Genomic DNA, 24,502 nt, shown 5'->3' on the forward strand with positions numbered 1-24,502 from the left:
AAATACAGTAGTTTATTCCGAATGGTTTATCTTAGGCTTAATCTACCTCGACCTCCACCTAAAATTCAACCTGGTGGTCTTCTTTCAGTTGTAGCCACTTGATTTGTCGCTTGCTGGCAATTCCCCGAAGAAAAGCGGACGTTTCTGTCTCATTTGGAGTAGAGACTAGGCAGGATGTAAAAGCCAAACCACTTTATAGGAAGCCCCTTTCTATGCAATGAAGGGGGGTGGGGAGGGATGTGATTCAGTGTAGAGGATAACTGTGTCAGAAATATAGGTGTGTGTGTGCATGTGTGTGAAGGCTACCGACACAGGTTTCTGCACTATGGCTCCAGCATCAGGCAGCTTATTCCCCTGAGATAAGTACAGTACACTGAAATGGAGATGACGCAATGAAAGATCTAATGAAGCTGGAAGGAGTGGTGTTGCTTACCTGCCTCGGATTGAAATTTCAGACCGCTTGGAGAAGCAGCAGACTGACAACAACGGAAAGTACCTGCAAATGCTTTAAGGATCAAGCAATGAAGGAAGTGGGGGAAATCAGCTCTGCCTGCTTCCTGGTTCTCACTGGCCTGTTGGGCGCCGCACATGCTGTTGGGGTCAAAGCCAATGTGAGCTTGCTTTATTTCAACGCCTTTAACAACACCTCAGAGAGTGACAGGTGTGAATGCGGTCAGTTTGGGGTGGACTCTCCTGTGGCAGATGCCAGGGGGTTGGTGGTCATTGCCAATTCCACCAACCACCAAGCCTGCACTTGGAACACTGAGTTTGCTGCCGCCGCATCGCCATGGGTTGCCCTGATCGCAAGAGGCAACTGCACTTTTTCAGAGAAGATCAACCGTGCAGCTGCGCAGGGTGCAGAAGCTGTTGTAATCTACAACTCCCCTTCGCGTGGTAACCGCACAGCTTCCATGGCACATCCTGGTAAGTCCCGTTATGATCGGTTCTCCATGCAGGAAATATTCTGTCTCGATAAACACATGCTTTCCATTTAGGAAAGTGAGGCTTTATCATCTCAGCATCTGTAACAGGAGCACATAAATTAGCAGCTCCCAAATCAATCTGAAATGATCGCTTCAGATCATAATTTAAAGCAGAAGACCCCCCTTTATCTGGGGTCCGACAGATGGATCCCAAATAAGATTCAGCCAATGGATTCTGATTGGGGGTGGCAGAGAGATAACCTTCTGTTCTTGACCGTGTCTGCTTGAGCAACTCTGAGTGGATTCATAGATCACTGTGATTATTAACCATTTTTATGGCACTTGTAGTATGCAAGAGAAGTGGCCCCAATGTACACTTTCTTAGAGAAGTCCATTTGAACTCAGCAGGACTTCCAAACAAATATGTATTCCTATTGAGATTGAAGTATTCTGCATTCTACCCCATTGCTCCTTACACTTTCAACGACCATGTGAAATTAGAACCCATTCTTACAGATGGGGAATTGAGGCTGAGACAGAACAGTCCCCAGGCTCACCCATTATGGAGCTGCCATAAGAGCTCAGCTCCCTGCAGACCGAGTTTAACATTGTGTTTGCCTTCTGTCCTCTAAAAATAATAATACAGTAACCCCAGTATAATATGAATGTTTTTGGTGGAAAGGCTGTGGCTTGGTGGTAGATTCTGCACACAGAAGGTGCTAGTTTCATTCCTCAACATTTTCAGCTAGGGCTGGGGGAGAACCCTGCCTGAAACCCGGGAGAGAGCTGCTGTCAATCAGTGTGGACAGTATTGGGCTGGAGTAAAAGGCAGTTTCCTATGTCCTGAGTTCCACAGAGAACTAGATACTGTGAGTAACCCGGTATACCGGTACCTTTGCACCCACAACTACAGAGGCACACCTCTCTCTCTCTCTCTTTGGGTGGTAGCCAGCAATGTGCATTTGGATCCCACTGAAATATATCTTAGCATAAATCCTTCTGTTGTCCAGGCTATGAGTGTTTATGTAGCTAAAATGGCATCACCCAGTTAATCCCCCATCCCACGCCAAACATATACATAAACAAATGATAAATCCACATGATGCTGACAAAAAGCCCTACACTATGCAACAGAATGAAAGAACAACAACCCCCATATACCGGTAGATATATATCTCTCCTCTCTTTTCCCCCATCCGCAAGATGTCTATTAGAAAAGTTTCTCTCACTATATGTAAGCGAACTGTGAAAAAGACTCTATGAATTGAAAGTGGAGACAAATGGTGTACTTTCCCCCGTTTGTTTGTTTTGTAGCACAAGAAAATATTTAATGAAAACTATAAAAAAAGCATCACCCACACATAAGAGGGAGGGTGGGTATGAGCAGACCTGGGCAGCTAAGGTTTGCAGAAGTAAAGGTAAAGGGAGCCCTGACCATTAGGTCCAGTCGCAGACGACTCTGGGGTTGCGTGCTCATCTCGCTTTATTGGCCGAGGGAGCCGGCGTACAGCTTCCGGGTCATGTGACCAGCATGACTAAGCCGCTTCTGGTGAACCAGAGCAGCGCACGGAAACGCCGTTTACCTTCCCGCCAGAGTGGTACCTATTTATCTACTTGCACTTTGATGTGCTTTTGAACTGCTAGGTTGGCAGGAGCAGGTTTGCAGAATTACACACACACACCCAAAAAGGGGGGGGGGGGAAATAACCTTAAGGGTAGGGAGACCCAAAAGCAGTCCAATGGGGACTGCGTATCCTCAGCTGCGATAGAATGTTGACACACTGTTGGGAGCGGGGGAGGGCAGAAAATTGGCAAAGGGTGGGTGACAGGAAGAGGAAGCACTCCCATGTTGCAACATTTTGTTGCAGATTCAACTCGTTTCTCTCGGATAATCAAAAATTACAGACTGGAAATTCAGAAGCAACCCCGTGAGATGAAAACACTGGAGACTCAGAGAGAGCTGAACGGCCTTTAAAAATAGAACACCTGTGTAGTGCTGCACAGGATTAGTTCAAGGTTTGATGAAGCCTCCAAATTCCCAGTAACCTTCAGCGATAAAACATCAAGGGATTAACTGTATATAAAAGCACATATTGTTATGTGCGCCTGCTGTCCATTTAATTTATTTTTCTGATAGCAAAGGAGTCAGCTTGACACCTCCTGATGCTCAGGAACATGAGATGAAGGTTGTAGATAAATCCCTTGTTGTTGATGAAAAGCACCTGCTCACCACCTCCATAGGTTTCTGTTAAAGATGACTAGTCACAGATAGATCTACTTTTCATTAATCCATCTGTTCCTCTCCCAAGCCTGTTGAGCTGAAATCCGGTCCGTTTTCATTCTGATGTAACTTTCAGTGGCGATTACTCTCAGATAAGCATATAGGGGGTTGCTGCCAAAATCAGCAGCCGCCACTCAGGACGGATCAGGTTGTCAATTTCCCCCCCTTATTTTGGCAAGCAATTTCTCCTAAAATAATACATTTTGTGTGTGTTCTTTTCACCGATATATTGTTATGAGTTAAGACTCCCTTAAATTTCTTGGTCCAGTAGGCGCTATAATTTGATTAAGGCTTGGAGTGCCAAAAGCTAATTAAGCTCGGCTTGTCTCTTGTGTGAGGTGACAACTTACCACATATTTTTTTTCCTGGTGAGGCAAAAAGTTACCTAGGTCCTTGCTTTGGTCTGAACTGATGGCACACAGTGGTTTGAATGTTGCATCAGGAGTGTACAGACCAGCAACAAATTTTTAGTCATCCATGAAGTTTACTTCATGACTTTGAATCAGTCACATTTCTCTTAGCCTTGGCCTACCTCACAGTGTTGTTGTAAGGATAAAATGGAGGGAAGGTGTTGTTTGCCACCTTAAACCCCTTGAAGAAAACATTTGTTTATCTATTTAAAGCATTTATATCATGGGTCTGGGGGCCAGACCTGGCCCAATCGCCTTCTCAATCCGGCCTGCAGACAGTCCGAGAAGCAGCATGTTTTTACATGAATAGAATGTGTCCTTTTATTTAAAATGCATCTCTGGGTTATTTGTGGGGCATAGGGATTCGTTCATTTTCCCCAAAAAAATATAGTCCGGCCCACCACATGGTCTGAGGGACGCTGGACCAGCCCGCTGCTGAAAAAGTTTGCTGAACCCTGATTTATATCATGCTGTTCAGCTGAAAAAAGCCTTCCAGAGCTGCTTTCATCCCTGCCTTTCATGCTTATAGTCCAAAAGGCATGAGACAAAAGGAAAAAATTAGGGGAAAGAACAGGAAAAGAAGCTGGAATGACCAGCTGTTAAAAAAGGAGAGGAAGATGTTTCGGCAGAGGTGATGGAGAGGGTCTGTATTCCCATCTCTCCCCCTCACCAGATACAATATACATCTAACTATCTTTAGTTCGCAGCCTGGGTGGCTGAATTTTATCAAAATGAAAAAGGCCAAGGACATTAAATGGCAGCTGCAGCTTGACCACTGAAGCTTCCAACCGCTGCTCTTGTTTTTATTTATTTTGCAAATGATGGCTTCCTGCGTAAATGTTCCTTTATGACCTTGTGAAGTTGAACTATTTCTCCTTCCTTCCCCCCACCATCAGCTGCTATTCTGGCATCAGGGATCCTTGAGTTTTGTTTGTGTGTATATACATGCCTGAATAATTTTCATCCGTTGGCTCTGACCCTCATGCCCCTGTTTCTTGTCCATGCAAAACACAACCTCCCATTATGTGACCTGTCCAGCACAGAAAAAATTATGTTGCTGGAGTTTCATCCATCCATCCATTCATTTAAATAAAAAATAAAAACACTGGGTGGCAAAGGTACTGATTTTATATATATATATATATATATATATATATATATATATATATATATATTGCAGAAGAGCATTTCCACACTGCTCTGCTATTGGTCAGTTCTGAGGAAGGGGGCTGGAAAAGAAAAAAGCCATTGAGCTCCACCTGGCTCTCTTAAATAAAGTTTTGACTTTCTCTTCCTTTGGTTTATATCCTGGTGCAATAGCGCCCTCAAGTGGCCACCTTTAGTTATGCAAATTAAACATGCTTGCTAAAACCAAATAGGCCACAGTAATTGCATCCCAGTAATGAACATGCTATGGTGCTGGAGGAGACTCTTGAGAGTCCCATGGACTGCAAGAAGATCAAACCTCTCCATTCTGAAGGAAATCAGCCCCGAGTGCTCACTGGAAGGACAGATCGTGAAGTTGAGGCTCCAATACTTTGGCCACCTCATGAGAAGAGAAGACTCCCTGGAAAAGACCCTGATGTTGGGAAAGATGGAGGGCACAAGGAGAAGGGGACGACAGAGGACGAAATGGTTGGACAGTGTTCTCGAAGCTACCAGCATGAGTTTGACCAAACTGCGGGAGGCGGTGGAAGACAGGAGTGCCTGGCGTGCTCTGGTCCATGGGGTCACGAAGAGTCGGACACGACTAAACGACTAAACAACAACAATGAACATGCAAATAAGCATCGCATTTGATCAGTCTTTTACGCTTGTGTATGTGGTTCAACAGAGGTAGAAGAAAAGAAAAAGTTCTGCAATGGTTTTCCTCCACTCGTCTCTCTTCTCTGCTCCTCCACATCTGCTTAAGATCCTGGTAACTTTTACAAGATCACAATCCATCCGCCTGGATAGCTCAGTTGGTTAGACCATGGTGCTGATAACACCAAGGTTGCAGGTTCAATACCTGTATGGACCAGCTGCATATTCCTGCATTGCAGGGGGTTGGACTAGATGATCCCCAGGGTCCCTTCCAACTCTACAGTTCTGTGATTCTGTGATTCTGCTTGTCTTTTGCATCAAGATCCCACCATGCGGTGGGACACGGGTGGCGATGTGGGTTAAACCACAGAGCCTAGGACTTGCCGATCAGAAGGTTGGCGGTTCGAATCCCCGCGACGGGGATTCAAAAGCATGTCAAAGTGCAAGTAGATAAATAGGTACCGCTCCGGCAGGAAGGTAAACGGTGTTTCCGTGCGCTGCTCTGGTTCGCCAGAAGCAGCTTAGTCATGCTGGCCACATGACCCGGAAGCTTTACGCCGGCTCCCTCGGCCAATAAAGCGAGATGAGCGCCGCAAGCCCAGAGTTGGTCATGACTGGATCTAATGGTCAGGGGCCCCTTTACCTTTTTTACCCACCAAGCTGAGTATGAATACTCTTGCTCCAAAAGTTCCTTCCTTGAATATTCAATGTCTTAGCCAATTTGAATTTGGAGGTGGGGAGGGGATGCTGGCAGGCTCTTTTCAATGCAGGGCATCGGGAGCAATGGCCCTGGGCCCTGGGGGCCCCACATGGAGAGGACTGCATCAACATGGGCACTGCTGGATTGTTGGCAACTTCTTTGCCCCCAGAATCCTACCAACCTGAGCTTCATCATTCAGATCACTGTATTTTTCCATGTATAAGACTAGGGTTTTTTAACCACAAAATTAGGTTTAAAATTGGGGCTCGTCTTATACATGGGTAGTGCTGAGGGATGTTTCCTTAATTTGGAGTCCTCGAAAATAGGGGGCATCTTATACATGTCTTATAGATGGAAAAATAGGGTAGGTAGATGGCGTTCCTTTCCCATTACAGCATGAGCAGCTGATGGCAGCAGGCAAAGGCATCACTGATAGCAGCAGCCAATGGTTTTCTTCTAGAAAAGATATGCTGGTACTGTGTACCCTTCAGTACCCCCAGAAAGAATGAAAAAGCACTGGGAGCAGCCCAGCCAAACAATAGGTCTACCTAGTGCTCTCCTGGCCTACTGCTCCCTTCACTGCCACGTTCTGACTAGCAAGTAGAAAGTAGAAGAATACTGAGAGGAGAGAAGAATTGTATGCTACAAGCAGAGGAAAGAGAGACTGATTGGAACTCTCTGTGGTAAAGTGTGCCTCATTCTGACAGGAGAAAGGGCATTCTCCACTGCTACTCTCCACAGAGTGTTCAACAATGTTTACAAGGACAGCGGTGCCAAAAAATGTCCTGTATGATGTATGTAACATATTGCTGTATTGAGTTGCTGTACACCTGTGGTTTTCCTCTTGTGCTTTTATATCCCCCCCCCCATTCCAAATGAAGTTTTGCTCAGTTCACGATGTCTCTTTGGTGAAAGTTGACCGTAACAACTTTTCTGCATAGTGCTGCCAAACTCCCAGCCCTGAGGATTTTCTGCTACACTTGAGCCAGGGATGGACTTCACAAATTCAGGGTGGAGTCCCTAAGGCGGTTGGATGGCACCTTGTATGCCTCCTTCCGGCAACTCCTGCAGCCAAGCTGGTGCCAGATATTTTGCTCTGCTTTCCTTTGGACTACACCAGCAAGGTGGGGTGGGGGCCTTGTTGTCTGGGCAAGACCTCCAAATACACTGCCCAGCCTTGCACCCTGGGGAGGCTACTTTGGGGCTGCTGGCACAGCTTTTTGGAGAGGTGCACTCCGTTGTCTCTCGAGACAGACGGATGCCAACAACAACTTGGGTGTTGTAAGACTTATGCTGATCCAGCAAATTACAAGCAGAACTTTGCTTTGCACAGATCTGATGCATAGGGTAAAAGGAACCGACCGTTCCAGGTTGCCAGGCCAGCCTAGTGTGCCATTGAAGGTAGCCCGAGATAGAGGGAGAGGCAAACAGAAACCCCAGCTGGATCTACACTGACCCTTTTAATTCTATTAGAACGATATGCCTAAAACGTCATAGGGCATACTGGTAAATAAAAATGTTCCTTACCTGTTTCCTCTGCAACAATGCAGGTTCCCTTAGTGCTGGTTCCTGGTTGCTCTGCAGCGCTCTCTGGCATCACATTTTAATAATGTGTTATTAACGTTACAAGCAAAATGTAATACAGTCGTACCTTGGTTTGCAAATGCCTTGTGAGTCAAATGTTTTGGCCCCTGAATGTCGCAAACCCGGAAGTGAGTGCTCCGGTTTGCGAATGTTCTTTGGAACCCGAACATCCAATGTGGCTTCTGCAGCTTCCGATTAGCTGTATGAGCTTCCTGCAGCCAATCGGAAGCCACGCCTAGGTTTCTGAATGTTTTGGAAGTCGAATGGACTTCCAGAACAGATTACGTTCAACTTCCTGGGTACCACTGTATGTCCAAATACCGTATTTTTTGCTCTATAAGGCTCACTTTTTCCCTCCTAAAAAGTAAGGGGAAATGTGTGTGCGTCTTATGGAGCGAATGCAGGCTGCGCAGCTATCCCAGAAGCCAGAACAGCAAGAGGGATTGCTGCTTTCACTGCGCAGCGATCTTTCTTGCTGTTCTTGCTTCTGAGATTCAGAATATTTTTTTTCTTGTTTTCCTCCTCCAAAAACTAGGTGCGTCTTGTGGTCTGGTGTGTCTTATAGAGCGAAAAATACGGTACGTTGTGGTAACCATTTCTTAACCCTTCCTTAATGTTATAAACTACAAGCATAGTTCTGCCCCTACTTGCTTAGAGTCATGAAGTTTGGCTCATTGGTTCAAGGGGCTGATAGGGTATCTGGTTGCCTTGTAACTGAGTGGAACAGACTGACTACCTGCCTGACAATCCCTTGGTTTTGGACCCCACTATAGCTGAGCCCCAAACCTTAGGGTATAAGCTGCTTGAAATAGGAATTCCCCTTTGCAATATACAGTGGTACCTTGGGTTACAGATGCTTCAGGTTACAGATGCTTCAGGTTACAGACTCCGCTTACCCATAAATAGTACCTCGGGTTAAGAACTTTGCTTCAGGATGAGAACAGAAATCGTGTGGCGGCGCAGCGGCAGTGGGAGGCCCCATTAGCTAAAGTGGTGCATCAGGTTAAGAACAGTTTCAAGTTAAGAAAGGAACTCCAGAACGAATTAAGTACTTAACCCAAGGTACCACTGTAACTCCATAGGAGCAGATCCACACATGGAATGCTACATCTGCATTGCAGAACGCATTGCTGCAGGGACATCAGCCACTAACACACTTCTGAGTTTAAAAAAAAAGAGGAAAAATCCTGCAAAAAACTGGGGAGTAAAAACTCAGTACAGTGCATCCATTAGTTACAAGGGAGAACTGGTACTGAATCTTTAAATTGTGCTTCAGGCCATCTGCCTTATCTCAACCTTTTTCGAGATAGGCCCTTATTAGTTTGCTACAACGGTGCAGGGGCTGCATTTGTGCACTGCTCGTCTTTGACGTTATCTTTTGTTTTGAAGACAGATGGCAAACTTTGCTCTGTTGTCCTGAGAAGTTCTGTTTCTAATTATTTTATATTCCATTTTTTTAAAAAAAATCTTCCAGATTATCAGATATATTTATGGCTGCTGTTATTTCCTGGGTTGCGTATTCTGACCTCATCTTCCTCAGCAATCTCAACTGCTTAGTCTGATATTGCACCATAATAAATACCAATGTCCTGTGCTCTGTTTTTCAAAGTGCAGTTTGATCCTGTGTGGAAAAACAGAACTTTAAAGCTGAGCCAATACAATCACACAGTGGACTTGCAGCAGACTGATAGATTTTTTCTTGAATCCTGGTATCATTTCAGAGCCAACGCCTTCACAAATGGAAAAACAATAAATTTAGAGTTGATCATCAACACTTTTCAAATCTATCTATCTGCTAAGACCTCTGGGTCCTTTTCACATATCAAACTGATAAGCCAGGTGTCCCCCATCTTATATCTGTGCATCTGGTTATGATCCTGAACACATACTCGATTGCCCTGGATTTCATAATGTCATAGGGGTAAGCATTAATAAGAACCAAAGGGCAGCGAGTCCCAGCTGTTGGAAGAATTCTGCTGTCTCATTTCTCCCTTGAATGCATCCTAGTAGATTGGCCAATGGCAGAGACATTTGTGAGAAGGAACAAAAAGGCAGGGAGTGTCTCATCTCTTATCTCTCAGCTGAAGCCAGGTCCATTGTTCCATTCATACAAGCTTCTTCCAGGGACAGGAAATCTGCTCACCATGGACTGAATTAAAAAATAAACTCTTGCACTAAGCACTCTTCTAAGTCACTCAGAGAACAGACGTATATTATTCAGTGGCCGATACAAATACAGTAAAGAAACCACCAGTTTGTGGCTCAGTGCATCATCCAAACTCAGGATTGGTCCTGTCTAATATAATCTGCTCTGGTAAAATGACTTTGGGGTAGGGAAAGGTTATGCTGCTCAGTAATTCCCCACCCCCACCCAAGCAACACACTGAACTGCTTTGCAGCTTGTCACTTACTTTTGTTTAAAGCTCTCTTATCAGATTGTACTCAGCTTGGAACCAGTTGGTTCTGCTCTCAAAACACAAGTGCTCTTTCCTCTTTACAAAGCATGCATGGTACTGCAAGTCACCAGTTGTTAAGACCTTATTGTGAAGAGTGCTCAAGAGAAAGCATGCGCCCCTCTTTCTGCGCTTGCTCTCCTGTTTTCTACTTACTTTACCCCCAGCAGCTTATTGAAAATACAGTACTTTTAAAATCGAGGATTTCTGAGTGGAGCTGCACTAGGTAAGAACATGAGGTATCACAGAGTAGAGTTCTCAAGCCCCCGTTTATTTTATACTCTCTCCCCTCATCCATTTTATACTCATCTCCCCTCTCTCTCCAGCTATTGCAAACAACAACAATTTATTACTTGTAACCCACCCATCTGACTGTGTTGCCCCAGCCACTCTGGGCAGCTTACAATAAAGTATTCACACACACACACACACACACACACACACACACACACACACCAGACATTAAAAGCTTCCCAATACAGGGTTGCCTTTAGGTGTCTTCTAAAAGTTATGTAGGTTTTTCTTTTATCTCCTTGACATCTGACAGGAGGGCATTTTCACAGGGCAGGCGCCACTACCAAGAAGATCCTCTGTCTCGTTCCCTGAAACTTCACTTTTCACAATGAGGGAACCGCCAGAAGGACCTAGTATCTTATAAACTTCAAACCTTGTCTTGACCCCTTCGTACTTTAGGGAATAAAGGGAGATGGGGAAACCCGACATTGCAGACCCAGAATGTTGCATGCAAATATTACAAAATGGTGAATATATATCTAAAGTGCATCCCTGGAATTTGGGTGATTTCCTCCCCAGTGTGGATTGCCTTTGTATCACACGCCCGTATTTAGTCAATTGCATTGCATATTGTGTGTGTGTGCATATTGTATATAGCCCCATATTGACATGTCCAGACATGCCCCCCTCCCATTTGCAAACTTTCAGTTACTTGATGCTTCTGAGCTGTCCAGTCTACTGTGTCATTTCTTTGATCATGTGGGAGACCTAGAGCTCCACTCTTGTGTAATCGGCTCCCCAAAGGGGGAAGAGGGGAGGGAAACAAGACTTTCTGATTCAGCCCCAGCGAACGGAAACTCTACCAGACTTGAGTGAAAGACCCTGATGAATCAACACATCCAGTCTTTCCATCCAAACATGTTTGGACATATATCCTCTGGTAGTAAATCATAAATATCTCATCTCTCTGCAGAAATTCCTCTCATTCTTGAACATTGCATTTTAATATAGTGTTATAGATGTACACAGTTCCTTGCAACCTAAGCAAAATAAACTCCCATCGCCACCCCAAACTTTGACACTGGGGAGAGGAAAGGGAATTTGAAAGCAATGATAATGAGGGGTGAGTGGAAAACCAATTGAGCATACAGAAGGGTATGGTCACATTGCCATTTACTCCCCATCCAGTGGGCTCCCACTGCTAATTTTTGAAACTGCATTCATAATGATAGCCACAATCCAAATCAATCCTGTAGCTTCTGTTGGATGGTTTTTCCTCTCAAAACAGCTTCAGTTTCGATGTGTAGTAAGAGGTAATGTGAACAGGTCCTAACAGCCATGACACATGCTGTTGTTGGCATCTGTCTGTCTTGAGAGACAATGTAGTGCACAGTCAAACTAGCAGCCTCTCAGCAACCTCCCTGGGATGCAAGCCTTGGCAGTGTGTCTGGAGGTCCTGGGCTGCCCAGACTACAAGGCCCCACTCTCGGCCTCACTGCTGTGGTCCAAAGGAAAGCAGAGCAATATGTTTGGCACCAGCTTGGCTGCAGGAGTTGCTGGAAGGAGACGTACAAGGCGTCATCCAACCGTCTTAGGGACTCCACTCTGGATTTGTGTAGGGTTTACCCCTTTTCTTCTCTGGAAGATATCCTGCAAGGCAGCAGAGGTTTAGGATCAGAGTTTTCCTTCTCCTAGACAGGCTACTTTCTCAGGTTGACGAGCCCCATCTGCAGAAACCACCTTCTTGACCATTGGACCCACTACTGGTAAATATTGTGGGGATCAGCAACAGCTTCATGTTATAGTTGTGTGTTGCAAAGTCTGCTTCCTCTAACTGCACATCATCATCGCACCACCAATCCTTTGGCTCTGAGCCTTCTACCCAGGGGTTTCCCTCAGGGGGGTTCCCCAGCTGATGCCTCCCACCTCTGCACCCAGCCAGTCTGTGACAAGTAAGTATTGTAATGAGTCAGCAAAATTACCACTGGGTACTGCACTACATCTGCACAACTGAGAGTGCGGGGGTGGGAAGAGGCCATCTGCTATATAAGTCGATCAGGGAGCTTTTGATTGGTGCCAGGCTAAAGGAGAAGAGGAAGTGGTTCCTTTAACATAACAGCTGCAGTGGCTGCACCTTTCCCCATACAAAATTTGAGCTGTGTGCCTCTGTCCACCTCCACACCTTAAAAAGATATGCATGGCTATGCTTTTCACAGGACATAAGTCCTTGGGAATTGCCTTGAAACTCCTGTCCAGCCACTGTGCAGGTCACAGTGCTGTATTTTGGGGCTACAACCATGGGGCATAGAATTGTTTGTGCATTGTGCGCAGGGTGCACGATTTTGCCAGGCTAACTTAGATCAGAGGATGGGACTATCGGGGCACTCGTTGTTCTGTTCTGTTCTATTTCTACTTGAAAGGGATTGGACTATGCTTCCTATTTCTTAAAGTGTGTGTGTGTATGTGTGTGTGTGTGAGAGAGAGAGAGAGAGAGAGAGAGAGAGAGAGAGAGAGAGGAGTCAAACCATTAACCATAACGTAGGGCAGTGTTTCCCAACCGGTGTTCCGCGGCACACTAGTGTGCCGCGAGACGTTCCCTGGTGTGCCGTGGGAGGGAGGCGGGCGAGTCGGGCGGCGAGAGGCGGGGCGGCGGCGGCGAGGATCCGCGTCGAGCCGGGGGCGGCTCCGTGGTGGTGGTGCCGAGGTTTCTCTCTCCATTCTCCCCTCACACACACACACAGGAAATAACACAGGATCAGCTGACAGGACCCGGCCAATGGGGCGGCGGCGGGGCAGCGCGCGCAAAAGGGAGGAGCGCGAGATAGCGGACGAGGAGGAGGCCGGCATGTCCGGGCAGCAGCAGCAACAACAGCAGCAGCAACTCCCGGCGACGGCTCCTCAAGCCCCGGGCAACCCTACTCCCTCACCGGCCTTGGCCGCCCTCCTGCTCCACCCGCCGCCGCCTCCCCCGCCGCCGCCGGCCACCTCGGCCCCGCCGCCGCCCCCTCCTCCGCCCGCTATCGCCGCCACCACCACAACAGCCGCCACCGCCTCAGCTGGGCCCATGCCTGCCGGGAGCGGCGGCGGCAGCAGCAGCAGCAGCGCCCCGGCGCCCTTCCCTCCCGGCGTGACGCTGCGCGCTGACGTCATGGGGCTGTAATGGTGGTGTGCCTCAAGATTTTTTTCATCAAACAAGTGTGCCTTTGCCCAAAAAAGGTTGGGAAACACTGACGTAGGGCTTGTCCACACCAGAGTTTACTGTGTGTTTGCAGATGCTTGCATCCCGATTTAATTTGCATGGTCCACATGACTTTACCCTCAAACAACACCAGTCTTGATGCTGTCCCCCTTTAAATTCAGGTTTAAATAAATATAAATAAATAAATAAATTTTTATTTATACCCCTCTCTCCCCGGCCAGGGCTGGGCTCAGGGTGGCTAACACCGAACATGAATTACAATAAAACATAATAGAGAGAGAAAAGAAAAACAACAACAAACAAACAGTTAATTAAAATACAGCTTAAAATGCAGCCGCATTTTAGTAGTAGCCCATAAATCAAGACCATAAAGGGAGGAAACATCAGATATTCACCTGAGGCAGCTATCCATGCTGGTCCTACATCGGCCAGCAAAAAAGCCAAGGGAAAATTTATATACCAAATCCCATATAAGGGGTCAGAGTGAGTCTAAGCTGAAGGCCAGGCGGAACAGCTCCGTCTTGCAGGTCCTGCGGAAAGATGTCAAATCCCGCAGGGCCCTAGTCTCTTGTGACAGAGCACATCGGGGCCAGTGCTGAAAAGGCCCTGGCCCTAGTTGAAACCAATCTAACCTCCTTATCCAACACAGGGATAATCTAATAAAATGGGAAAGATTGGGGTCCAAATATCACCACTCCGGATCACAGACTAATAGTTACAGGGGTGTTTTTTTTTTGAATGGGTAGATCATCCCTCACTTTCTGCTACTCCCCTTTCCACTCACTTATTCCTTAGTGCTTTCATTTCTTTACCAGCTGTGTTTGTAAGTATTTCCAGTGTGCTCCTGAGCAAAAGTGGCTATTGCTTCCTCTTTTGATCCCATAGTTTTGCACAAAAACCAGGGAATTGCATGAGCAAACCACATTTTAAAAATTCCTACGCCAAACATTGGCAGGAATCTGGAAACTGAATTCTGATCATTTGCAATTGCTTTCATTTCTTTTTCTAGATTTGCTCCTAAATTCGGGAGGTGTCTGCATGAATGGAGAAGATTCTTTTGATTCATCAGATTTGCCTAAAAACTTGCTGAGAATTTGCAGTTCCCTGGCTGTGTGCTTTTGCAGAATTCTTTTTTAAAATCAAGGGGTGAGCAGCTCTCTGCCCACATGTCTTGTCAGGACTTAATTGGCAATATAGAAACTGCATGTTACAAGGAAGGGCCAGCTGTTACAAATGGGAAAGATTAAAGTTCCTCCTCTTATGTGCAGGTGTGGACTATCAGGTCTAATTTGAAGAGAAAGGGAAAAAGACTAGCAGCTAATTAATGTTCAAAAGCGAACAATCTCTTCCCACGATCTTTTCCTCAATGCTAATAACTTTGCTCTTTGAAGCTGACTGAAAACTGAGATTATTTTTTATTCAGTGAGGAATGGGTTCCTGTATAATTAACTCTAAAGACACTGTTGGGTTACCTACAAATAGTAATTTATGGCACTTTTACTCCCTCCTTTGCCAAAGGAAAACTACACAAATCAATTTCATTTATATAACCTCTTGCAATGTCAAACAAATTGAGAGCAAACTCTTCCATAGCATGCCTCCTTAAGAGGTTAACCACCACTCAACTGGTTTGCAGTGGATATGTCTTTGTATCCATTGTGGAAAAAATCCTGCTGTTATTTTTTCAACCCTGTTTTAATTAATTAGTGACATGCTCATCTACAGTGCCTTGCTCACAAACATTTCTTGGGCTTTCAAATCGAGATTCTCAGTAAAGCCATTATTACTAAATGTACCTGGAAATACAATTAGACCAGCTGTACAAGGACAGTAAATTACTTTGTGGAAGTGGATTGTATAAGCCAGCCAAGGTCATTCATTGCAGTTTGATGCACAGCACCTAAATTAACAGATAAAAGCTGGAAATTAACTGCCAAGCGTTCAGAAACAGCGAAAAGGAGACACATTAGCAAGGAACACATCTAATTGTTTTCTAGAAGCATTAATTTGACTTGATAATAGCTTGAGCCAAAGGCTTCTTCCAAATAGTTTCTTAGCCCAAACCAGCTCTAAGTCAGCGCCAGCCCATACCCTCCAATGTTTCTCCGATGAAAATAGGGACACCTCATTCCGTAATGATAATTTTACTATTTATACCCCACACATCTGACTGGGTTCCCCCAGCCACTCTGGGCAGCTTCCAACATTTATAAAAACATAATAAAACATTAAATGTTTGTTTAAAAACTTCCCTAGACAGGATTTCTATTAGATGGCTCAGGGGTCAGATAACTCCATCCCCTCCAACATTTCTCCAATGAAAATGGGGACATCCTAAGGAAAAGTGAGACATTCTGGGATCACATCAGAAACCGGGATGGCTTCTCTAAACCAGGGACATCGTTGGAAAATAGGGACACTTGGAGGGTCTGCCACCCCATCCATTAGGGTCAGTGAGCTCAGGCAGCTGGCTTAAGGACATTTGGAAGAGGGGGCAGATCAGGGGCCTCCAAGAGTGTGCTGCTCACTGCCTCCTGCTCCTCTCCTACCCCCCCCCCCCGGCCACCTTAGTTTGGATCCAACCCATTATTCTTAGGCAGCAATTTTGCCATTAAAATGGTCAAAAGAATCACCAGGCTTTTCCTCCCCACAATCCCATGTGCATTCCCAGGACCAGTGATGGACCCTGAGGTTTCACATTTCAGTAGTAGCGCCCTGTGCAGTGCCCAAATTTGGTGTGCTCCCTGCCTCTTGCCTTCCATTCTGCCTCATAGTTGTGGTGCCCATTGCAACCCAGCCAGTCGTGTGCCCCAAAATCCGCCTCTGCCAGATCAGCGTTAAGCCTTAAGAGTGAAGAAACCTGCATTGAAATGGGAGTGCTCAGTTTGGTGCTGTGGGTGGGAAGCCCAGTTTCAAATCCAGCCCCCAAAATATACTGGTTATCCTATACGTCAAGTCACTGTATTTCAGCCTAACATGCCCCTCAGAGTTGATATGGTGCTTGAATCACCAGGGGTTATATTCAGCATTAGTCATATGCAGAGTAAGGTAAAGATAAAGGGACCCCTGACCATTAGGTCCAGTCATGGCTGACTCTGGGGTTGCGGCACTCATCTCGCTTTATTGGCCGAGGGAGCTGGAGTACAACTTCCGGGTCATGTGGCCAGCATGACTAAGCCACTTCCGGCGAACCAGAGCAGCACACGGAAACGCTGTTTACCTTCCCGCTAGTAAGCGCTCCCTATTTATCTACTTGCACTTTGAGGTGCTTTCGAACTGCTAGGTTGGCAGGAGCAGGGACCGAGCAATGGGATCTCACCCATCGTGGGGATTTGAACCACCAACCTTCTGATCGGCAAGTCCTAGGCTCTGTGGTTTAACCCACAGCGCCACCCGCATCCCCCATATGCAGAGTAGACCCATTTAAATTAATGGGCATGACTGTCTTAGACCCAATAACTTCAATGGGCCTACTGTTAGAATTTAGTTGGGTACAGCCCTGTGTGAGAGGCTGGCTTGATCTCACTCCCTGTGGGGACAGTCTCCTTAGCTGTTGTTCTTTTTTTAAAGCTAGGAAAGGGGTGCTTTTACTTAGCAGATTTATATCCTGCTTTTCTTCTATTGTGGCAGACAAGTTGGTTTTACAGGGATTTTTGGCAGTCTCTCATCTACGCACCAACCCGACTCAGCCTTGCTTAGCAAAAGCAAAGTGTGTGCAGGCAAGTCTTTAGCATATGCGCTGCCGGGGTACAAAGATCCGCCCAGCGCCCCCAAATTTAGTTGTTGAGTCTGACAAGTGCCGCTTTGTGAATGACAAGTGCCGTCGTTGAGTCAAGCGCCGCCGTTGTGAACGACAAGCGCTGTTGCTGGTGCGGCGCGTCTTTGGTAAATGAGCACACAAAGTCAAAAGTCCTTCAGTGAAACAGTAGGTATACATTTCGGTAATACCTAGGTATATATGTATTTTGTTTTTCTAGCCTGATCAAAATTATTTATTATTTCATAACAGGTAGATAGTTAAGAGCTTAGGCGGCTTCAGTGGCGGGTGCCCCGCGCCCCCCAGAAATCAACACCCAGGTGCCTTGCACCCCCGGGTAAAGACGCCCCTGAATGTGTACATCCTTTGAGGAAAATTTGAAAGGAGTTGGGGTTCAGGGATTGTTGATTTTATTAAGGCTGCTCCCTACTTTTGTCCTGCATATAATTTGTGCCCTAGGTTGATGTATAAGTAGTTGTAGTAAAATGCATACTGCCTGTGCAACTGCTGCAGAAATGATTGATTACTGGTGGGTGGCAAAGTCCCCATCTGCTTGCTTCCTCGAGCACCAAGCTCCCTGTCCTGCTTGTGACCTGCTTAGTAAATATGTTTTCATGAATAGCTGGACACACGAGGAAGTGAGCTGACAATTCTTCCATTGCACAAGCCTTGCCCACATCTCTGTGCAAGAAACAGGTCACGTCAATCAGTTTTCCTCTCATGCTCAGAGGTTCTCGATTCCCATTCATCTTATTGCAACAGGCAGGCAGTTTCAGTAGCAATTGGTTTACTTAAGTGTAACATAAGGAAGAAGATCTAGTCATGATTGCGTGGGGGGTTTGGACTAGGTCACTGGGAGTTAGAACTGTTGTCAAATAGAGCCTGGAGCAACATAAGTTATCTGCCAGCAAATATAATTTCATGCTGGAATGAATGTTATCGGTTGGAATTTCCCTACCCCGTTTTTCCAGCACCATTAATGCAGCTCATCTTTGACTTTACCAAACAATCAGAGCAAACTTTCCAACAGTTTTTTCTTTTGAAGGCGGTGAGATTTCAGCCACAGGTCTCCATGACTTAAACGTTTGTGGGATATCTGTTTGTCACCATAAAGTCTTTATAGCATGTGGCAGTCTTGATCTGTGGTATGGTAGGGTAGACAGCATTTATATTCTGATACTGGAACTCTTGGTTGTTCCTGATATTGTATTTTATTTATTCGGCTAATTTAAAAGGTTATAGCAGGGGTGTCAAACTCAAATTCATTGGGGGCCGCATCAGCAGTTTGGTCACCCTCAAAGGGCCGGTTGTATCTGTAGGATGGCATGCGCTCAATATAAAAACAAGTGGAGGTTTCCTGAATGCATGTAAAGTGGAGGTTTCCTGTGTAGAACGGCCGGCGCCGCTAGAGGGCAGACGTTCTCTGGCTTGTAGGCTGCCGCGCATGCGCTGAAGAGGCGGCTTTCTTGTGTCAAAAAAAAAAGCAAGAATAAAAGGTGAAGGCTGGTGGCCGGCGGCGGCTACATGGGCCACATGACGAGGTCTGGCGGGCCGGATTCAGCCCGCGGGCCTTGTGTTTGACACCCATGGGTTATAGAGTTTCCAGTGTGGTTTATAAAAACAAGAAAGAAAACATCCAAGCTGTGCAATAAATCACAGCAAGGTTTTAAAAGCACCCGAATATATTAAAAGGACTGGGATTATTAAAAGGATAGCAATATTAGTGCCAAGCAAGCCTCCTTGGGGCAGGAATTCCACAAAGAGGGAACCACCATTGAGAAGGCTCTCTCTCTCTCTGGTCCCTATCCTGAGGAGAGCCTCCAAATATTATATTAACATCCTGTGAGGTTGGTATGGTAGCAGATATTCCCCTAGGTTCTTGAGTCCTCCTAAGCACTTGGAATTGTGCTCAGAAATGGACTGGAAGGCAGTGAAGGTCATTCAATATCCATAATATACGTCCCACTAATTGGCGCCAGTCAATAGCCTAGCAGCTGTACTTTGATCTAACTGCAGTTTCTGAGCAGTCTTTGACATATACATGGCATCAGTCAATTCTAGATGTCACCAAAACATGGATAAGTATGACTATGAAGTGTAGCATAGTCCACAAACGCCTATCCCAAACAACATACGTATTAGTCTTTAAGCTACCAGATGACTCTTTGTTGGTTTTCCTGCAATACAAACACAACTGTTGTTGTTGTTTAGTCGTTTAGTCGTGTCCGACTCTTCGTGACCCCATGGACCAGAGCACACCAGGCACTCCTGTCTTCCACTGCCTCCCGCAGTTTGGTCAAACTCATGCTGGTAGCTTCGAGAACACTGTCCAACCATCTCGTCCTCTGTCATCCCCTTCTCCCTGTGCCCTCAATCTTTCCCAGAACCAGGGTCTTTTCCAGGGAGTCTTCTCTTCTCATGAGGTGGTCGAAGTATTGGAGCCACAGCTTCAGGATCTGCCCTTCCAGTGAGCACTCAGGGCTGATTTCCTTCAGAATGGATAGGTTTGATCTTCTTGCAGTCCATGGGACTCTCAAGAGTCTCTTCCAGCACCAGAATTCAAAAGCATCCATTCTCTGGCAATCAGCCTTCTTTATGGTCCAGCTCTCACTTCCATACATCACTACTGGGAAAACCATAGTTTTAACTATGCGGACCTTTGTTCCCTTTCATGGATCACTGCCTTGCCGTGGCGAAGGGGCTCGAATAACTCAGAGAAGCTATGAGCTATGCCATGCAGGGCCACCCAAGATGGACAGGTCATAGTAGAGAGTTTTGACTAACGTGATCCACCTGGAGCAGGAACCGGCAAGCCACTCCAGTATCCCTGCCAAGAAAACTCCATGGGCAAGGACAACAGGCATACAAACACAACTACCCTACTAGAAATTATTACTTTTTAATGTTATGCACATATTTTGTTTTCTGTTGAACTTTCAACAGTGCTTCATTGTGAATAGACAGCCACGCCACTGCGGTTCTCTCAAAATGTAATCTACAACCCATTTACCGCAGAGCACATTTTCTAAAGCCAATGAGACTGAGAAAGATGTAGGAGAACAAACGTTTTAATGCATTGTGAAGTCTGCTACTGCACTGACAGTGAACACAAGTGAGCAGCTGCCATATTTCTCGAGCTCTTTGCCAGCTTAGCATTGACTGGATCATATAAGTATCATCATATTTCAAGGACCACAGCATCGAGAAGTGACTGGCACGTGTGTGAGCGAGCCATCATAGCAGATCAGGCTGTAGTGCATGCTGCTTCCACAACAACACTTTGTCCAGTTTACAAGTGTTCACTTGGGTCCAAAATGGTTGGTGAGCAAATGATGCCCATGCATGTATAAACTGACTCTGTGCCATGTGTGGTGCAATAGTGAGCCACATCATCTGGGCACAGAGTAGACAGTTGTATGGTAACTTTGCACCAGCTTCAGCCAGTAATGTATATCTTGCATTTACAGCCCACCTCTCTAAGGAGCTCAATGTAGTATACATGGTTCTCATCCTCTTCATTTAATGCCTGCAACCCTTGAAGAAGGTTAGGCTGGGAGGCACTGACATGCCCAGGACACTCTAATCCAGCATTTCTCAAATTTGGGTCCCTGGATGTTGTTGGACTACAACTCCCATCATCCCTAGTTAGCAGGACCAGTGGACAGGGATGGTGGTCACTGTAGTCCAACAACAAGATTGAGAAAGGCTGCTGAATCACTACACCACACTTGCTTTCATGAATTGTCTCAGTGCTTGTGGCCGGAGACAATAACAGGATGCTAGGTGTGCTGTTTTGTGCAAACCATCAGTCTACAGCCGTTTGTTTGTTTTTTCCCTTCACAAATGTTTGCTGGGCTAAACTTGTACAGAAATTCTTCAATAAAATATCTAGAACAGGGTTTCCCCAAACTTGGTAGCCATCTTTTTTTGGATTACAAATCCCATCATCCCTAGCTTGCAGGACAAGTGGTCATGGGTGATGGGGTGATGGAAACTGTAGCCCCAAAACACTGGAGACCCAAGTTTGGGGAAGCCTGATCTAGACGAAATGTGGTCAACCCCTAGCCCAAGGAGCCTGGTGTGGCCTCTCAAGCAATTTTTTTCTTCTCTGCCCCCCTCACAAAAAAGAATTCACTGATTTTGGCAGTGGTAGCAAAACCAAAATGCATTCAAGGTAGGCACAGCACTGGAGCAGACAGAGAGGTTTATAGCTGATGGGGATACAAATTGTCCCTTCCCAAGTCAATCATTTGATAAGGGGGCGGGGAAGGAAATCTCTCAGATGATACACACTGATCAGCTGCAAAAAGCCTCAATAATAAGGAAGTTAGTTGCACTTTCATTCCCTTAAAAATAAGTGGAACTAAAGCTATGATTAGTTTCACCAGCTGATTTTACAGAAGAAGTAGGTGCATTCAAGATTAGTAAATCATTGGAGATTCCTTCTGAGTACACACTTGAGATGTTGGCATAGCTACAATGCAGTTCTATGTATTTCCCCCCTTACCTGCGAGTAAGTAGGACTAACCCCCATACTTACTCCACTATTTACAAGAACTTAAGAGCAGCTTTGTTCACAGGTATAAATCTCCAGTTGGGAGATTGATTGGGTATCTAATTAATTTTTCATTAGGCGACAGGTCCCCCTACACTTCTGAAAAAGTGGCCTGTTTAGTAATTTGAGAGTAGCAATTTTAAGGAGGAACGTTTTTGGGGATGATAGGTTAAATTCTTCAGGGTAGCAAACTATTACAGTGGTACCTCTAGATGCGAACGGGATCCATTCTGGAGCCCCGTTCGCATCTAGAAGCAAACGTAACCCGTGTCTGCGCGTGTCTGCGCGTGTGCGGGTCATGTTTCGGCGCTTCTGTGCATGTGCGTGACATCATTTTGAGCGTCTGTGCATGCGCAAGCAGTGAAACCCGGACACACACACAATTTTGTAATGGCTTTGGCCAGACAAATGAATAAACAAACAAACAAGCAAGCAATAACATGAAACAGTGACAATGCAATTCTATTCCCCTCCCCCTTACCTGGGTAAGTGGAGCTAACTCCCAAACCAAGTGAGCAAAGCACTGCAAGGCAACAAACATCTAACATAAATCAATGGGGCTTACTCTTGAGTAAATTGCTAAAACTTGGGCTGCTAGGACTGCAATCCTAGCCCCCACCCCCACCCTAGCTGTCAACGTTAACCTTTTTAAAAGGGACATTCCCTTATTCCGAATAGGATTCCTCGCAAGAAAAGGGAAAAGTTGACAGCTATGACCCCCACCCTCATGCTGAAGCATGTCGTCATCCCCCCCCCCGTCCCCCCACTTGCCATTGGAACATCTTAAGAGCACACAGTTTATTATAATATTTTGTGTTATTGTAAATTCCTTAATTGTGTTATTGTAAATTCCTTAACCTTGTACAGTGGTACCTCAGGTTACATACGCTTCAGGTTACATACGCTTCAGGTTACAGACTCCGGTAACCCAGAAATAGTGCTTCAGGTTAAGAACTTTGCTTCAGGATGAGAACAGGATGAGAAACAGGCAGCAGCAGCAGGAGGCCCCATTAGCTAAAGTGGTGCTTCAGGTTAAGAGCAGACCTCCGGAACGAAGTAAGTACTTAACCTGAGGTACCACTGCACAATGTTTATTGCTTTCATTTTATGGATCAACCCTCTTGTTAGATAGTAAAATTCATGTTAAATTGCTGTTTTAGGGGTTGTTTTTAAAAGTCTGGAATGCATTAATCCGTTTTGCATTACTTTCTATGGGAAAGCGCACCTTGGTTTTGGAACGCTTTGGTTTTGGAACGGACACTGTGACAGCTTTTACTAGTAGGCTCTTGTAGGACAGATCAGTCCATACAGCATGAGGCTACTAATCTTTTGTTGGGGGGGGGTGTGGGTGTGTGCGGAAAGGCAATTTTTATTGAGTTCTACCGATCCCAACCGCGCGCTTCGATCCCGGGACAAAGGTTCGGAACGCGGCGGCGGCGCCAGCGCTCGAACCCGGCGGCGCGCCTGCGCGCACGTGGGCCTCCCTGGCCGGCCGCGGAGGAGGAGGAGGAGTCTGGAGGGGCGTGTCTCTCTCTCTCCCCTCCCGTCCACCGTGCCCCGCCCCTCCCCTCGAGTCCCCGCCCTCCAGAAATGGGCGGGGAATGGGCTCAGGTAAAGAGCGCGGCAGTCCGGCCAGTCGCTCGCCTGAGGCAAACGGCGGCGGCAGCAGCAGCAGCGTTGTTGTTCCCCCCCGCGTCGTCTCTTTCTCCGTGGTGCGCGGCGGGTCTCCTCTGAGGCGATGTGGCGGCATTCCTCGTGGGCCTTCTTCGCGCTGCTCCTGGCCGGTGGCGGCGGCGGCGGCCCCGGCAGCCTCCGCCACGGGGCTTCTGCCCAGTCGGTGTGGACGGCGTGGCTGAACGTGTCGTGGAGGATGCCCGGCAGCAACGAGAGCTACTGGAACGTGGGCGAGAGCGGCATCTTCGGGCAGGACTCCCCCCTGCGCCGGGCGGCCGGGCTGGTGGTGGCCCCCGAAGGGCCCGGGGCGGCCAACGCCTGCAGCCCGCACACCAACTTCAGCAGCCCGCCGCCGCCCACCCCGTGGGTCGCCCTCATCCAGCGCGGAGGCGGCTGCACCTTCGCCGAGAAGATTGCCGTGGCCGCCGCCAGGGAGGCCTCCGCCGCCGTCATCTACAACTACGCTGGGGGGTCCGGGAACGACGTCCACCCCATGACCCACCCGGGTGAGGAAAATGGGGGCTCTATGGGGGTGGGGGGCGGAGGGAGGGAGGGAGACGGGCAGTTTCCGGGATGCGCCCCTCGCTTGGGCATCGGGTCCCTCTGAGTCGAGATTGAAAACCTGGCTTAAAAAAAAAAATGCATTGTATTGTATTGCACAGAGTTGCGGGAGAGGGAACCCCGAGGGTCGTCTAGTCCAGCCCGCAAGAATAAGCCCGCTGCCCCCATAAGGGGATGGAAAGTGCCACCTTGGCGTCCGTCAGCACCGCGCTCTAACCAACAGAGCTACCCTGAGAGATATAGATATGATTGCGTGTTTGTGTGTAGATATGCAGCTTGTTTAACGCGTTTATATAACACCTTTATATGTCGGGGGAGGTGGGTGGGGGGCTCCCTGGGGGTGGGGGGCGGAGGGAGGGAGGGAGCCG

The 24,502-nt window shown here is 46.8% G+C and overlaps 1 protein-coding gene across 1 annotated transcript in view; it reads left to right on the plus strand.

Moving 5' to 3' along the window:
- The first annotated feature begins 23,485 nt into the window (after positions 1-23,485).
- RNF128 (ring finger protein 128) overlaps positions 23,486-24,502 on the plus strand; it is a 42,036-nt gene continuing 41,019 nt past the window's right edge. The window contains exon 1 of the mRNA XM_077922441.1: positions 23,486-24,079. Within this exon, the coding sequence (XP_077778567.1) occupies positions 23,638-24,079 (442 nt within the window). The 5' untranslated portion in view covers positions 23,486-23,637. The remainder of the gene's footprint in view (positions 24,080-24,502) is intronic.

Source organism: Podarcis muralis, chromosome Z (genome assembly GCF_964188315.1).
Source record: "Podarcis muralis chromosome Z, rPodMur119.hap1.1, whole genome shotgun sequence".
Classification (NCBI taxonomy): domain Eukaryota; kingdom Metazoa; phylum Chordata; class Lepidosauria; order Squamata; family Lacertidae; genus Podarcis; species Podarcis muralis.